Source organism: Desmodus rotundus, chromosome 2, assembly GCF_022682495.2.
Source record: "Desmodus rotundus isolate HL8 chromosome 2, HLdesRot8A.1, whole genome shotgun sequence".
Taxonomy (NCBI): domain Eukaryota; kingdom Metazoa; phylum Chordata; class Mammalia; order Chiroptera; family Phyllostomidae; genus Desmodus; species Desmodus rotundus.
This window is the reverse complement of record NC_071388.1, coordinates 43,757,360-43,772,662: the sequence shown is the minus strand read 5'-3', so window position 1 is coordinate 43,772,662 and position 15,303 is coordinate 43,757,360. Positions and strand designations below refer to the sequence as shown.

The window sequence follows — 15,303 nt, the reverse complement described above, 5'->3', positions numbered from 1 at the left end:
TTCTGATACAAATCCCTTATCAGATCATTCTTTTGCATGTGGATATCCAGTTGTCCCAGTATTTGTTGAAATCCTTGCCAAATATCGATTGGCCAGAAGCGTATAAATTTATTTCAGGACTCTCAACTCTATCTCATTGATACATATGTCTGCCCTTATGCCAGGACCGCCCTGCCTTGAATACTGTAGCTTTGTCGTAAGTTTTGAAATTGGGAAGAGTGAGTTCTCCAACTTCATTCTTATTTTTCAATATTGTTTTGGTTAGTCTGGATTCTTAGTATTTCTATACAAATGTTAGGATGAGCTTATTAATTTCTGCAAAAAGTTGGATTTTTGATAGGGATTGACTGAATTTGCAGATCAGTTTGGGTGGTATTGCCATTTCAACAATAGTGAGCCTTCTGAATAGTGAGCATGAGATTCTTTCCATTTATTTAGGTCTTTAATTTCGTTCAATAATGTTTTCTGGGTTTGGTGTGCAGGTCTTACAATTTTTTATTAAATTTATTCTGAAGTATTTTATTTTTGATACTGTTGTAAGCAGAATTGTTTTCTTAATTTCATGTTCAGATTGCTCATTACTGGTGTGTTGAAATACAATTGATTTTTGTATATTGATCTTGAACCCTGTGACTTTGCTGAACTTGTTTATTAGTTCTAATAGTGTGTGTGTGTGTGATATACTCTAAAGCACACAGTGCAGTGGCTAGCCTTAACTAGTATTTAATCCATTTTTGTTCCTTGAATTGATGTCTTCAAATGCCACATTGCCACAGAAGCCTTGCATCCACCGAGTAGTTTTCTAGTTATCAATACCATTGAATCACTTTTTCCTCTTTTACTCATATCTACAGGCTTGGGAACAATGGGTCGAGGCATTGTCGTTTCTCTTGCAAAAGCCAAGATTCCTGTGATTGCTGTGGAATCAGACAAGAAGCAGCTAGAAACTGCAAAGATGATTATAACCTCCCTCTTGGAAAAGGAAGGATCCAAAAAGCAGAAAAGTGGCCACCCTTGGTCAGGACCAAAACCCAGGTTAACCACATCTATGAAAGAGCTTAGCAGTATAGATTTAGTCATTGAAGCAGTATTTGAGGAAATGAACCTAAAGAAGCAGGTCTTTGCTAAGCTGTCAGCCGTGTGCAAGCCAGAAGCTTTTTTGTGCACCAATACGTCAGCCTTGGACATTGACGAGATTGCTTCTTCCACTGATCGTCCTCACTTGGTCGTTGGCACCCATTTCTTCTCACCAGCTCATGTCATGAAGTTGTTAGAGGTTATTCCCAGCCGATACTCCTCCCCCATTACTATTGCCACTGTTATGAACTTAGCGAAAAAGATTGAAAAATTTGGTGTGGTTGTAGGCAACTGTTTTGGGTTTGTTGGGAATCGAATGTTGAATCCTTATTACAATCAGACGTATTTCTTGTTAGAAGATGGCAGTACACCAGAGGAGATAGACGAGGTGCTGGAAGACTTTGGTTTCAAAATGGGACCTTTTAGAGTGTCTGACCTTGCTGGGTTAGATGTGGGTTGGAGATCTCGAAAGGGGCAAGGTCTTACTGGACCTACGTTGCCTCCAGGGACTCCTGCCCGAAAGCGAGACAACAGGAGATACTGCCCAATTCCTGATATGCTCTGTGAAGCAGGACGATTTGGCCAGAAGACAGGTAAGGGTTGGTACCAATATGACAAGCCATTGGGTAGGATTCACAAACCTGATCCCTGGATTTCCAAATTCCTCTCACAGTACAGGGAAACCTATCACATTGAACCACGTAGCGTTAGCAAGGATGAGATCCTGGAGCGCTGCTTGTATTCACTCATCAATGAAGCATTCCGTATCTTGGGAGATGGGATAGCTGCCAGCCCAGATCACATTGATGTTGTGTATTTGCATGGGTATGGATGGCCAAGGCACAGGGGTGGACCCATGTACTATGCTTCCACAGTTGGTTTGCCCACAGTGCTAGAGAAGTTGCAGAAATATTACAGGCAGAATCCTGATATTCCCCAACTAGAGCCTTGTGACTATCTGAAAAAATTGGCTTCCCAAGGAAATCCTCCTCTGAAAGAATGGCAGAGCTTGGCAGGACCCCCCAGCAGTAAACTGTGATTCTGCCTTTCAGGTTACGCCTCACATGCTGGCAGGAGGTAATGCTCACTGGATTTCATTGAAATTAAATCCAAAGGTCTAAAATAGGTTGCTCTGGATGGAAAAAGGCTTTGCTTGGGGTGATGGGTGCACAATGCTGTGTGCAGATGATGTTTTATTGAGTTGTAGGCTTGAAACCTATATGGCTTTGTGAACTAATGTCACCCCAACAAACTCAATAAAAAATTGCTCTGAAATACAAAGCTAAAGAAATAATCAGCTAAACCTCCTCTTTGGGTCTTCTGTCTGTTCATTCCAATGGGTCAGATAGTCAATAATGTGCTTCCTATGCCTCTGAATCTGTCCTTATCAGAGAAACGACTTCAATCCCAATGAATAAACTCATGTTAATACCTTAATAGCTGAGAAGAGAGCCTCAGGAATACGTTTGAGGTTCCCAAATGCTTTCATCATTAGAGAAATATGTAATCAATTAATAACTGATAAAAGCAACTAAATTATTAAATAATTTTGACCCCCTTCAGCCTCACACACATAGCACTGATGGGAAATCTCACAGGTCCTTCATTCAACAAACATTCATTATGTCTCCCCTGAGCTTCTCGCGCAGTGCTTGGCAGACCTAGAGTTCAGATGGGGACTAATCCAGCATGGATGCCTGTGATCAAGTTCAGTCCGCAGTCTCGGGGTGGAATGGAGGTAGTTGGCAGGGTAGAGTACGCAGTGAGGTCTCGCAGTGAGTGAGCATGAAAAGCTGCCCGAGGAGAGGCAGTATGCAGATGCTGAAGTATCAAAGGCAAAACAAAATTGAAGTAGACGAGACGCAGTTGGGAAGTACTTTAGACCAGAATGGGGAACTCTGAGTAGTTTGGCAAGTCATGCTCAATATATCACCTCCGCCCAAGGCCCCATCACACACGGGCACAGTTGTGCTTGCTGCCTGCAAGGGGCTTAGTAATGTTTGTTGATAATTCCCTCGAGATCAGGGGATGTCCTGGTCTTTCTTTACTCTTCTATTCATGGAGAAATAATAGATAGTAGTAAGAGGTTGACTGAGTACAAGAAGGGATCTTAGAGAACATGTAGTCTCCTCTGATTCCGTGTTCGATTTGGATTCTGTAATGATGCCAGTTTTCCTGTCATGATAAGCCTTTGTGATGTCAGGTATGAATATGGTTGAGTCTTAAAAAATCTAAAATTATTCCAAAAAATTTTGTACAATTTTGTTATAAGACTTCTCTTTTAATGTTTTGTGTGGTTAAATGTTGAGGGGTTGGTCAATACAAAAAAAACTGGTACAGAAATGTTTATAGCAGAATTATTCACAATAGCCCAAAATTGGGAGCAGATGAAATGTCCATCACTGGTGGATGGACAAACACAGTGTGGAATAGCCACACAATAGGATATTTGGCCATGAAAAGAGATGAAGTACTGATACAGGCTACAACATAATGGACCTTGAAAATATTTTGCTAAGTGAAGGAACCCAGTCACAAATAGCCAAACATTATATGAACATTTATATGAAACGTTCAGAATAGGCAAATCTACAGAGACAGGAAGCAGACTAGAGGTTGCCGAAGGCTGGAATGATTGGGGGTCAGGAATGGGGAGCAGCTGCACATGGTACGGGATTTCTTTTTGGGTTAATGAAAATGTTCTGAAATTATTGTGATAGTTACAAAAGTCTGTGAATCTACTAAAAAGAACATTGAGTTGTATGCCTTAAATGGGTTAATTATATGGTATGTAATCATAACTCAATAAAGTTTTGAATAAATAAGTAATAAATAAATGGGCTCAAGTTGTTGTCCTTCAGTGTGATGCTGTTTTCACAGTATTTTCACCTGGGATCCCAAACAAAACTATCAAAAGTTCTGATAGAGAAGTCTTGAATGAATATAGTATGTTTTTCACTGTAAAAACAACAAAAAAACCCGGCCCTGGCTGGTGTGGCTCAGCGGATTGAGCACCAGCCTGCAAACTGAAAGGTCACGTTCAATTCCCAGTCAGGGCACATTCCTGGGTTGCAGGCCAGGTCTCCAGTTGGGGGTGTGTGAGAGGCAACTGACTGATGTTTCTCTCCCTCTGTTTCTCCTTCCCTTTCCCACTTTCTAAAAAACAAATAAATAAAAGTCTTAAAACAACAACAACAACAAAAACCAAAACACCCCTGGAGTGTGTCTACGATTGCAGTTCAATTTAAAATAATTTTTAAGATGTATATTGCTGGAGTTTAAATTGGTCCTTGAAATTAAAGACATCAATAGGAAAGATTCCTGAAAGTAGTAACTGTCTCCAAAGTGACTTCTTTTTAAATTAACATTAAACACATGCATACTAACTTTTTCTTCTTTAGATCATTAGTGGATTTTATTTTGAGTTCTTAAAACTCACCCTATCTTCTCTACTGGGGCTCTGAAACTAGAGTATCTGTGAATAGATTTTATGAGTCAATAATCCCTGAAATTTTATGCTAATGTTTGTGTATATGTATCTGAATGCGTTTCTTAGGAGAGATATTGTGTTTTCATATGTGTTTGTGACCCAACACTTTATGTATAAATAAAATGGGAAGAAGAAATACAAATTTATTTATTTTTACTTTATATCAAAGGAGGCAAACCTAATTCTAATTTGTTGGGCCCTACGTGAAACAATATGATGGAATCTTTCCAGAATATGTTATCCAATCCTTGAAAATGCACTTGCTTAAAAGGCTTATTTTGTTGTTGTTGTTAATAACTTTAAAACTATCTATCTTTTTAAAATAAAAACAGCTGTGGATGACATTTTAAAAATGTGTTCTAATGGTAATTGACTCTGATGAGAAAGATGTATTAGAAGCACACTTGAAGCTTTGCCATAACACTCCAGCTTTGAAGATGAGACTAATGATGCTATTTAAATCAGTAAGGGCACTGTGCAGCTGCAGTTGCTACCTACTTATTCATTTCCAGCAGGAACAGGTGTGCGTGAAAGCGATAAAGTGAGGGGGATCCTAAACCTCCTGATGAATGATGTTACAGAATGGTGTATGCAAATCATACTCTACAGTACTGTAGGAACCTGGAATTTCCGGGGTCTTACATTTGTCCTTAAAATAGATCTCTGTAAGTCAGAAATATTGCAGGCTTACTAGATCGTTTGAATCCTTTGGTAGCCATTGATGAGCTTAATATAAATCAAGTTCTCTGAACTATGTTTAAAAACAGCTTTCCACAAGAACAGAATAGTGTTTGACTATTCTTGGGACCATCAGTGCCATCTACTTACCTTGCCAGTGTACACATATGTTGAGATTAACAGGCAAGTTACACTGTTTCCTGGCTGGACAGCAGTATTACACAACTCTGAGGGACACCATTTCATACTGTGGTCCAAGGGGCTGCCGCTCACATAAAAATAATGTGAGTAGCACCCCCTAGAGTTGTGCGACATTCACTATTGTTTCCAAGGCACTTCATATAGAGATTGAAAGCCAAAAACTCTTTCTTCTGCTTATTGCTGTATCTCTCTAAACAAAAGCTAGTTGACAAGGATAGAGGGAAAGCCTCTGGTTATATTGATGTCCCCGGGGGGGACCAAAATTTTAGGAAGATTATATCTTGTCTGTTCTCAGTTTTTTTTTTTTTTTCTAGCACCCTGAGAAAGAAGAACATGAGAAAGATGCACAGGGCTTTTAATTCTGGTTCAAAGAATTTCGGGGCACGTTAGTTGTAATATTTACTTGTCCTCTTTCACCAAACTTAAAATAGCCCAGCAGAAGGAGTACCTGAAAGCATCTGATGAGACAGTACAAGCAGAGCTGATGCAGCCTGTCTCGTGTCCATGTTCCATAGTCAGGGTTTTCCACCTTTTCCGGGAGGAAGCAGTGCGAACAGGAGCAGCCGCTCATTCTAGCCAAAAGGTGAGGTCCTTAGGACGAGGAGGGGAAAACATTCCTTAACCAATCACAAGTGTGCTGGACTCCCAAAGCCTCCTGGGGCCTAGAGAGTTGTTGACTTGTACCTTTTGGAAGAGACTGCTGTCTGTAACCTCACTGGTTCTCCCCTTCTGTAGTGATAAACTTCCAAATTTTTAGATGAGCAATTGGTTGCTCAAAATATACAATATATTTGTCAGCTTCTCTTGTATGCAGTTATGAATGTGTGACTAAGATCCAGGAGATAGGATGTAGGTGTAAGTGTCTAACGGCAGCTTTCAGGAACCTACCTTAAGAGTCAGATGATGTGCACTCATTGCCTCTTTCTTTTTTATGTATTCTCCATCCTGCTGCCTGGAACACAGATGTGATGGCAGGAGTTTGACCGCTATACTGGGCCACAAGGACAAAGGTCATACCCTAGGTAGGGATTACAGAATGGGAGGCTGTAAAAAGCTTGGTCCCTGAGGACCTCCTGGGGCAGAGTTGCCACTCTGCCTTTCAACAATCATTTATGTGTGAGAGAGAGATCAGTTCCTATAGTGGGTAAGCCAGTGTTACTGTAGGTATTTAATTGTTCACAACTGACCCTAATTCAACTAATACAGGTGGAGTCAAAAAATTAGTGGGGTTTTGTTCTTGTTTTTCTCAGTGTCATAAGTAATTTGATAATCTAATCTCATTAAACAGGATTTCTTGTTGTTGTTTTAAAAAAAAACTTTGCCAGTGTAATGTGGTTTTCAACTCCATGTTGAATTGCTTATAAATTTTTTATGTTATGTTTCACATTTAATTGCTGTTGGCAGTTCATGGAGACACCAGTAAGAACCTGAGAAGAGGACTGCAAGTCAACATTTAGTAGGAAACAGTCTCACAGGCCTACTTGAATCTCCAATTGACTCCTACTCAGAGATAAAAACTCTCGCAAGGACAGTACATATTATTGGAAGAAAAGGTGGTCAGCAATGGCACAAAGGAAGAGTAATTCCAGAAGCAGTATCTCTCAGCACTGACCAAAACAGAGGGGGGCGCTGAACTTGGGGTACACCAACCTCCTGCTCACTAGATCAGATATCTCCAAAATGGGGTGCCCCTACCCACGGCAGTGTGAAACATGATCATAGAGGTGCAGACAGAAAATATTTAAAGTGGTTCTTACTACCTATTTCTGCCTAACAAGTAAGAAATTAGCATTTCATGTGCACACGACACTGTTGTCCTCACCAGGTGGCATCTCAGACAGCCACGTCAGGAAGGAAGTATCCTCAGGGAAGAGCGCGAGTTCCAAAATGCAGAGAGGTTGACGGAGGCATCCTCCCTCTTTCCTTTGCTTTCAGCATATTGAGGAATATTGCAAATTATGCATGCTGGGGCAAGCAGATATTTAGACTAAATTAAATTAAATTAAATTAAATTAATTAACCTTCACAAAATAATGCAAGCAAAGGTGAATAACAAGAAAATGGCAGAACTGGTGGTTCTGGAATCAGCTGTTAGTCAGACCTGGCAAGAAGTTGGCCAAAAAAAAAAATTTGCAATTATCAAGATTATTAAAAATATTGATTTATAACCTACCATTTGTGATGAAGTTAATAGTATGAAACCATCACCTATTAGCAAAATGTTTTACTATATTTTTTCATTATCTCATCTTTTATAAATTTCTATTTTATTGTGTTTTATAACATACGTATATGTCAGTATCATTGTAAAAACATACACTTTGTAAACATCCTACAGATTAGAGATGTATACTAAGAATTTATCTGAGGTACTATCTAGATCCTCTTTGAGGAATGAAAGATTGATTCTCCCAGCTACTGGGAATGCTGCCAGAAAATAGCCTTCTTTGGGGATTGCCTCGCTCAAGGTCACAGCGTCTTCCAGAGGTAGCCTGCATCCAATGACTGTTTAACACAGGAGTGTAAGAGCCTGGTCCTCTTGCCCCAACTCAGAAGGGCTGACAGCTCTGGGGCTCCCCGGGACATGGTGTGAAGTGCCTCATTGCAGTTCAGCTTCTCCCTCTGCTCGTTCCTGTTTCCTTCCCTTCTATTTCACAGGTGTTGGTCCCAGGAGCACTCCCTAAACTTTCTGCACACTCATCTCCGTCTCAGAGTCTGCTTCCCTGGGAACCCAACCTGCAACAATGGAGAGAGGCGTGATCAGAAATGTTTGGAAACCAGTGATCCATATGCTATCAACTCTCTATGTGTTTAATAGACTTCTTTTTTCTCACATGTCATCAATTTTTATAAATATTCCATATGTGCTAGGAAAAGCTGCGCATTCTGTTTGATAAATATGGGATTCTTTTTTCTTTTTTTTGGCACTTGATTGCCAGGCCTGGCTGTGAGACGATGGTGGGAATAGTATCAGTCACTAACTTTGCTTCATCAGCGTGGCTGTGAGACCACGTGCAAACAATATTTAGTAGATTTTACAGAATGGTGATGGGACCGATCAGATGTTTTCCTATCCCAGCATGACCTCGTGTAGCGAGAGCAGCCTCCACTCAGGCTCTGGGAAACCTAAGGTTTCGCCTCATGGGAGCAAGCGGCCGAGGGCCTCCAATTCTGAGCAGAGCCAGATTTGGGCCACCCTGGGGATCCTTTGACCACTAGTGACCAGTGGAGGGGAAGTGAGCAAACTGCCCCCAAAGGCAAATCTCATCAGGCCATTGCTCTTTCAGATATAGATAGAAGTCACCCAGCTCCTCTGCAGCTTTTTGATAGGCTGATTGCTTTATGAGCCTTCTGATCCTTGTGTCCTTTTGAGATGCCAAAGCCATTGCTAACTGAGTGAGACATAACATGAGGAGCACTTGCCAATGTGTCAGTCTCCTGCCCTGGCCCTTATTTCTGTCCTGATTCCTGCGGAGGGGAAGGGTATGTGCTGGACAGGGAAGAACATGACGCCAGGAAGAAGGTGGCAGAGGGTGGATAACGGATTCAGGACTGTGGTGATAAATACGGGATTCTAAGATCAAGCTTGTTAATTATGTTACTAATGGTTTCTGTACAGCCTCGATGATGCTCTATCTGTAGTCCTGCCTCCTCCTGTGACCAGGGTCAGTTACCCAGGCCAGGGTGGGAACTCCTTTCCTCGGCACAAAAAGCCAGAAATGACCGAGTGACACACACAGCTTTAAAAAGGCTCTTACTATGTCCCTTGTGGAAGCATTTCCCCTCTGGGAGCCAGGGCTTCTAGATCTCAGAGTGTTAGTGGCTGGCACAGGACGCAAAATTTCCCAAGTAGGCCACTGGCAGTGATGATAAATGGGACCACTTCTACTTCCAGTCTTTGGTACCTATAACCCTGTGTTTTAATTGTTAGGAATGTAACATCAGATATATAGTGGTTATTCATTTACAGTGTAAACTGCATCCTGAAGGATGGTACCTCATCCTCACAGGATATCATCTCCAAGCTGGCACTTCAGTGGTACCTTCAAAGAGATATTCCATTAGGAAATATCTGTTAGGAAAGCCAGTAGCTCCTGTGCGGTATAGTATGTGACCAGAGATGGGAACCCATCATCATATGCCCACCAAGGCACTAGCTTTGTTTTAAAGTGTGTCCTTTGTTCTGAGGCAGTATTATGTAGGCTCTTGTGTCACAGGCTCCGATCCTCTCTAGATTCTTGGAAAATGAAACCCTGCAGTCAGGAAAGGAAACCTCTCACGTGGAAAATGTGTCAATTCAGTCAAGATGAACCACTGACCTGCTGACCAAAGGGTTCTGATGTAAGTGGCTGACCCCCCATTGACTGGCTGGTCTCTTTGAAGGATAGCACAGCATCTGGGCAGGCTGTACAGTCTGCAACTGGATCAGCCTTGGAGAGTGGGAAGGAGTTCATTCTGTTGGGCTCATGCATAGCTTTCAGCCCTTCCTCCAAGCGTACTCTGTTGCTGGGCTACTCGTGCCAGTACTAAGGTAGGCGATAGTAATGCCTGGTTGATGTCAGCTAATCTGGTCACTGTGTGCTTGGTTGCTTAATTCATCTGCTGGGGCAGAGGTTCTCTGGACGGCATTAACACGTGATGCACACCTCTTCACACTCTGTGCCTGCTCGCATAGGTCCGTCCCTCGATTCCCCAGTTCTTTCTGTCCCCTACCTTCTAATATTTCTCTGTCCAGGCCCTGATCAATCATCCACATTATTCTTACCTCCAGCCACTTCTGAGACTTTTGACTCCTTCTTCCACCATTGGCCATGGAAGTTTTGGCATTTTTACTTTACTAAGTATACCATCAGTTTCTCCAAGCCTCTAAGAGCCACCCTAGCCGTGTGTTAATAATGTGTCCTAGAGTCTTCACCTGGGCATTAAGCCCTGTAGCATGAAGAGTGTTTCCATGTTGATAAATTCTCCCTACCAAAATTTATGTTCTGCCCCCTTGATCCAGCACACTCAGGGTCCACTCCCAAACACTGTCCAGGCTTCTGCTGACACATGTTGGCTAGATTCTGTGGCTCCTTAAGGAAATAAAGCTTTTCCTCCCCTACTAGTCTCAGTACTTCCCTGAACAGGTTATTTTGTGAGTTAATGCTAATTACTGTTCTGGTGGCCACGACGGAAGGTATTTCCTAAGCTGGACATGTATTTTACAAAACAGAAGCTTCTGAATTGTCTTTGAGCAAAGGGGGAACGCAAGTCTTTGGCAAGGAAAGGGTGAGCCTCTTCTGCAGGCCTAAAGTGCTCAGGGAAATCTCAGGATTTAAGATTTTCAAATTCATTGACTCAGATGTCCTCATCGTAAGTCACAGTGTCCCACTCTTCCCATTCAAGGCCCCAACCTTGGCATTGCAGAACTGCCATAAGAATTCCACCTCCTGTGGAACTCTATTTCCCTTCCCTTACCGTTAAGTCCTAGGCCTGGCCCTCTGAGGCTCTTTCTGCCCTGTGACTACAGGTCAGTGGCTTACATGCTGCTAGGGAAGTTCTCTCATGTTCACAGTCTTCACAGTTCCTCTCGTGTGGGTAGTTAGTCACCTCCACACCTTTTATTGTGTTTCTCTAATGCAGCAATAGCCCCCAGCAACAGCCATCTGACTCCATGTAATTACAATTTCCTATAAACCTCTCAAATGCCTGATATATTGCCCTCGTTACTTCTCACAGATATCCCATCCTAACTTCTCCACTGATTAAAATGTTAGCTCTTGCACAGTAACAGCACTCTAGGAGCTATTGATATTGTACTGTCCATTAGTGATGCCATTTTCATTGCTGATTGGCTGGTTTGTGATCCACCTTCAAAGTCCCGTTTTAGAGTTTGCTTCCTAGGACCACTTCTGCTAGCAATTGTCATTAACCAAGTTCCCCAGGAAAAAGACTCTGGGGTAGGTAATTCCATGCAGTAGATCTACTGGTCAGTGCCTTCAGGAGTAACACCTGCAGGGAAGTGAAGAAAGCAAGACTGAGCAGGAGTTGAACTATGAGGCAAGTACAACGGAAGCTTCAGCCGACCTCCAGGGAGCTCTGAGGCCCAGACAGCCCTTCAGAGATGGCCTGAATCGAGGCCAGGGAATTAAGCTTTCCTATCTCCACCTTCACTTACTTTTGGATATCAGAGGAGTGGAGGGAAGCACGGCCTTGAACAAGGCATCTACTTTCAGCCAAGGTCAAAATCCTTGGAAGAACTCAGATCCTTAGCCTCTCCTGGCAACCAATACTCCCAGAAGCTAGGGGAGTAAGTGCCTTGGTGCTGAGAAGGAGGGTCTGGGGAATACTTCACAGCATCCCATACACAGCTTGTGCCTTGCAGACCTTCTGTATTGTTCTCATCACACCTTATCCCCGTTTTGATCACTCACTACAAGAAGCCCAAAACTCCCAGATGTCCCTCATCACCTGGACTCATTACTATACATCTCCTAATCTGATGCATTATCTTCCTCAACTTTACAAATCCTTTTCTTGAGTCCTCTAGAATTCACAATCTGCGTCAGCAAAATCTCCTTGAGTTGCAAAGTGTTCTCTGAATATTTCTTTTTCTTCTTGGCCTAAATTCGTTGGGTCTTCAAGGGACTCTCAAATGAATGGCTTCACCAGCCAGCTTCTGAATAAATTGAGAAATAAAACAAAAAGTAACAATGGGGGTTAAATAACACCTTTACCAGTGGCAGAGCCCAGGCCGAAGGATGTGGTTTGAGGTATAACAACTTGGCAGACTTGGGGACACTGCCCCTGAGAAATAGACAGACCGTACCACACAGCTGCAGCAGCACTGGGCCACGCATATACCAGTCTTCTCTTTCTTCTGAAGCCCCGAATTATGTAGTTTTAAATAATTCTCTGTTGCATGTAAGTTGCCTCAGACTTTTTGGAAGCAGATGAATCATTAGGAAAGAGAGGGTGAGGGGAGAGACAAGACTCTCAAGACCAGATAAACGATAATAGAGTAAGCGTCACATGCCGAATGAACCAAATGAATAATGTAGACTATTAGTACTAGAATGCAGAGAAGGAGGTGGTCACTAAAAAGTTAATGCCCACTAATGTTGAGGAGGCTATCCGATTGCATTTCTCCAGTCCATTCACTTCCCCACTCTTCTAGATGACTATTTTCATACCTTCAATTTTTCCAAATTTCGTCACCTCCTTCTTCGTCCTCCTTCTCAGCTGATGTCCTTGTTTCCCTCACAGAGAAAATAGAAGCAATCAGAAGAGAACTTCCACAGACACCCACCAACACATCTACCCACCTCCTGCATCTGTGATCATTCATCCTGCCTCCCCTCCTAGTTCTGTGAATGAACTCTCTCTGTGCCTGTCACAACCCAACTCCTCCGCCATGCTCGGTACAGCCCCTGTCACCCACTCAAATACACTCTCCTAGCAATCTTCTCCTCTTTCTTTTGCGTCATCAACTTCCTTCTATGACTTCTTTCCAACCAGTATATAAACAAGCTATAATTTCTTCCATCTTAAAAAAACTTATTAAAAATGTTTTTCCTATCTTAAAAAAATGTTTGGCTTTTGGCTTTCGGCTCGGAGGAGGCGAAGGTGCAACTTTCTTCGGGCGTCCCGATTCCGGGTTCATCTGACTCCAGCCGCCTCCACCATACCTCAGAAGTTCGACCCCAAAGAGATCAAGGTCATTTACCTGAGGTGCACCGGCAGGGAAGTCGGTGCCACATCCGCTCTGGCCCCCAAGAATGGCTCCTTAGGCCTGTCTCCAAAAAAGGTTGGTGACGACATTGCCAAAGCAACCGGTGACTAGAAGGGTCTGAAGATCACAGTGAAACTGACCATTCAGAACAGAAAGGTCCAGGTTGAGGCAGCGCCTTCTGCCTCTGCCCTGATCCTCAATGCCCTCAAAGAACCACCACGAGACAGAAAGAAGCAAAAAAACATTAAGCACAGTGGAAATACCACTTTTGATGAGATCGTCAACATTGCCCGACAGAGGCGGCACCGATCTTTGGCTAGAGAGCTCTCTGGAACCACTGAAGAGATAGATCCTGGGGACGGTCCAGTCTGTGGGCTGCAGTGTCGATGGCCGCCACCCTCACGACATCATAGATGACATCAGCAGTGGTGCAGTGGAGTGCCCGGCTAGTTAAGAACTACAAAGGAAAATATTTCAATTAAAGATCACTTACCAACCCAAAACCCCCCAAACCATATATATACCATCTATATAGATAGATAAATAGATAGATCCTATCTCCCCTTCCAGCTACCAGTGCCTTTCTCTTCTTTCTTACATAGTGAAATTCCACATTGATTATTCTCATTGTTTCCCTCTCATGCTCTCTTGAATCTACTCCAATCTGGCATGTATCCCCTCCACTCTACTAATACTACTTTCCCAAGGTCACCAATGACTTCTATTGCTGAATCCTGTGGTCAGTTCCTGGTTCTCATCCTGATGACTCATCGGTCATTCCCTCTTTCTTAAAAAGCCTGCCTCACCTGATTCCAGGATACCATACTCTGCTGATTTCCTTCGTCTCACTAGCTTCTTTCTTAAGTCTCCTCTGCTGCTTCTTCATCTTCTTCACCTCTAAATGTTGAAAGACTCCAGGGTCCAGTCTTTAAATCTCTTCTTTTGGTTAGGTGCCCCTGCTCTCTTGGTGATCTCACTTAGCTCCATAGCTTTAAATATCATCTACACACTGAAAACTCGAGTTCCCACCTTCGGCCCAGGCCTCTTCCTTGTTTGACTGTCTACTTGACATTTACATTTGGATGTCTAGTGCATATCTAAAACTTAATGGTTTTAGAACTGAGTTCTTCATATCTGCCAGTCTCTCTCCCAAAACTGGTTTTCTCCTACAGCTCACCCCACTCTCAGCAAGTAGCGGTTCCACCCTGCTGCAGGCTCAGGACATAAACCTTAGTGTCGTCCTTGACTCTTCTCTTTACCTCCCTCTCCACATCTAATCCATCAGCAAATCCTGATAGTTCTACCTGAAAATATATTCAGAATACAACTAGTTATCACCGTCTTCTCTGCTACCACCTGGGTCCAAATTATCTCTCATCCCAGGCAAGAGCATCTTAACTGGACTCCTTGCTTCAGCCCTTGCTTTACTGTGGCCTACTGTGATGCTACACAACAGCAGAGTAACTTCTATTCAAGACTCTCCAGTGGTTTCCCATCTTATTTAGAATAAAAACAAGGTTCTTTCAACAATATGTATATGTAAATGCTGTAGTTGATAATATAAATGTAATAATATAAAGAAAATGATAAATATAGGCACATATACTTTTTTCTTTTTTTTAGTTTTTCCTCCTTTTACATTTAATTTTTTTTTATTGTTGTTCAAGTACAATTGTCTCCATTTCCCCCCACCATTCCTCCTACCCTGGCCACCCCCACCTCCCACCCTCAATCCTTCCCCTTTGGTTTTGTCTATGTGTCTATTTCTTAAATAAAGGAAATATAGAAGGACAAAAAAACAACCCCCCCCCAAACCAAGATTCTTTCCAATGCCACAGGCCCTTTGTGATCTACCCCTCTACTTTTCCGACCTCATCTCCTAGTTTTCTGCTTAGATCATGCTGCCCTAGCCAACCTGGCCTCCTGGGTGTTCTCTGAATATGTCAAGCAACCTCTTACCCCACAGCCTTTGCACTTCCTATTCTACGCACAGCTCATTTCTCTCAGTTATCTGCACAGTGTGCTCCCTCCCTTTTCCACTATGTTTGAAGCAGGAAGTCCAATGTCACCTCGTTAGAAGGTTTTTCTCTGACTACCTATGTACAATAGCAACCATTTCCTTCCCCATACTCCCTATCTCCTTGAC

The 15,303-nt window shown here is 42.6% G+C and overlaps 1 protein-coding gene and 1 pseudogene across 2 annotated transcripts in view; both read left to right on the top strand.

Moving 5' to 3' along the window:
- Window positions 1–3,914, top strand: part of EHHADH (enoyl-CoA hydratase and 3-hydroxyacyl CoA dehydrogenase) — a 43,159-nt gene extending 39,245 nt beyond the window's left edge. For both annotated transcript variants that reach the window (XM_024564323.3, XM_024564327.3), the window contains exon 7: window positions 855–3,914. In XM_024564323.3, coding sequence (XP_024420091.2) covers window positions 855–2,116 — 1,262 coding nt within the window. In that variant the 3' untranslated portion in view covers window positions 2,117–3,914. The remainder of the gene's footprint in view (window positions 1–854) is intronic.
- A 9,099-nt stretch (window positions 3,915–13,013) lies between these two features.
- Window positions 13,014–13,650, top strand: LOC112309491 (large ribosomal subunit protein uL11-like; annotated as a pseudogene).
- The last annotated feature ends 1,653 nt before the right edge of the window (window positions 13,651–15,303 follow it).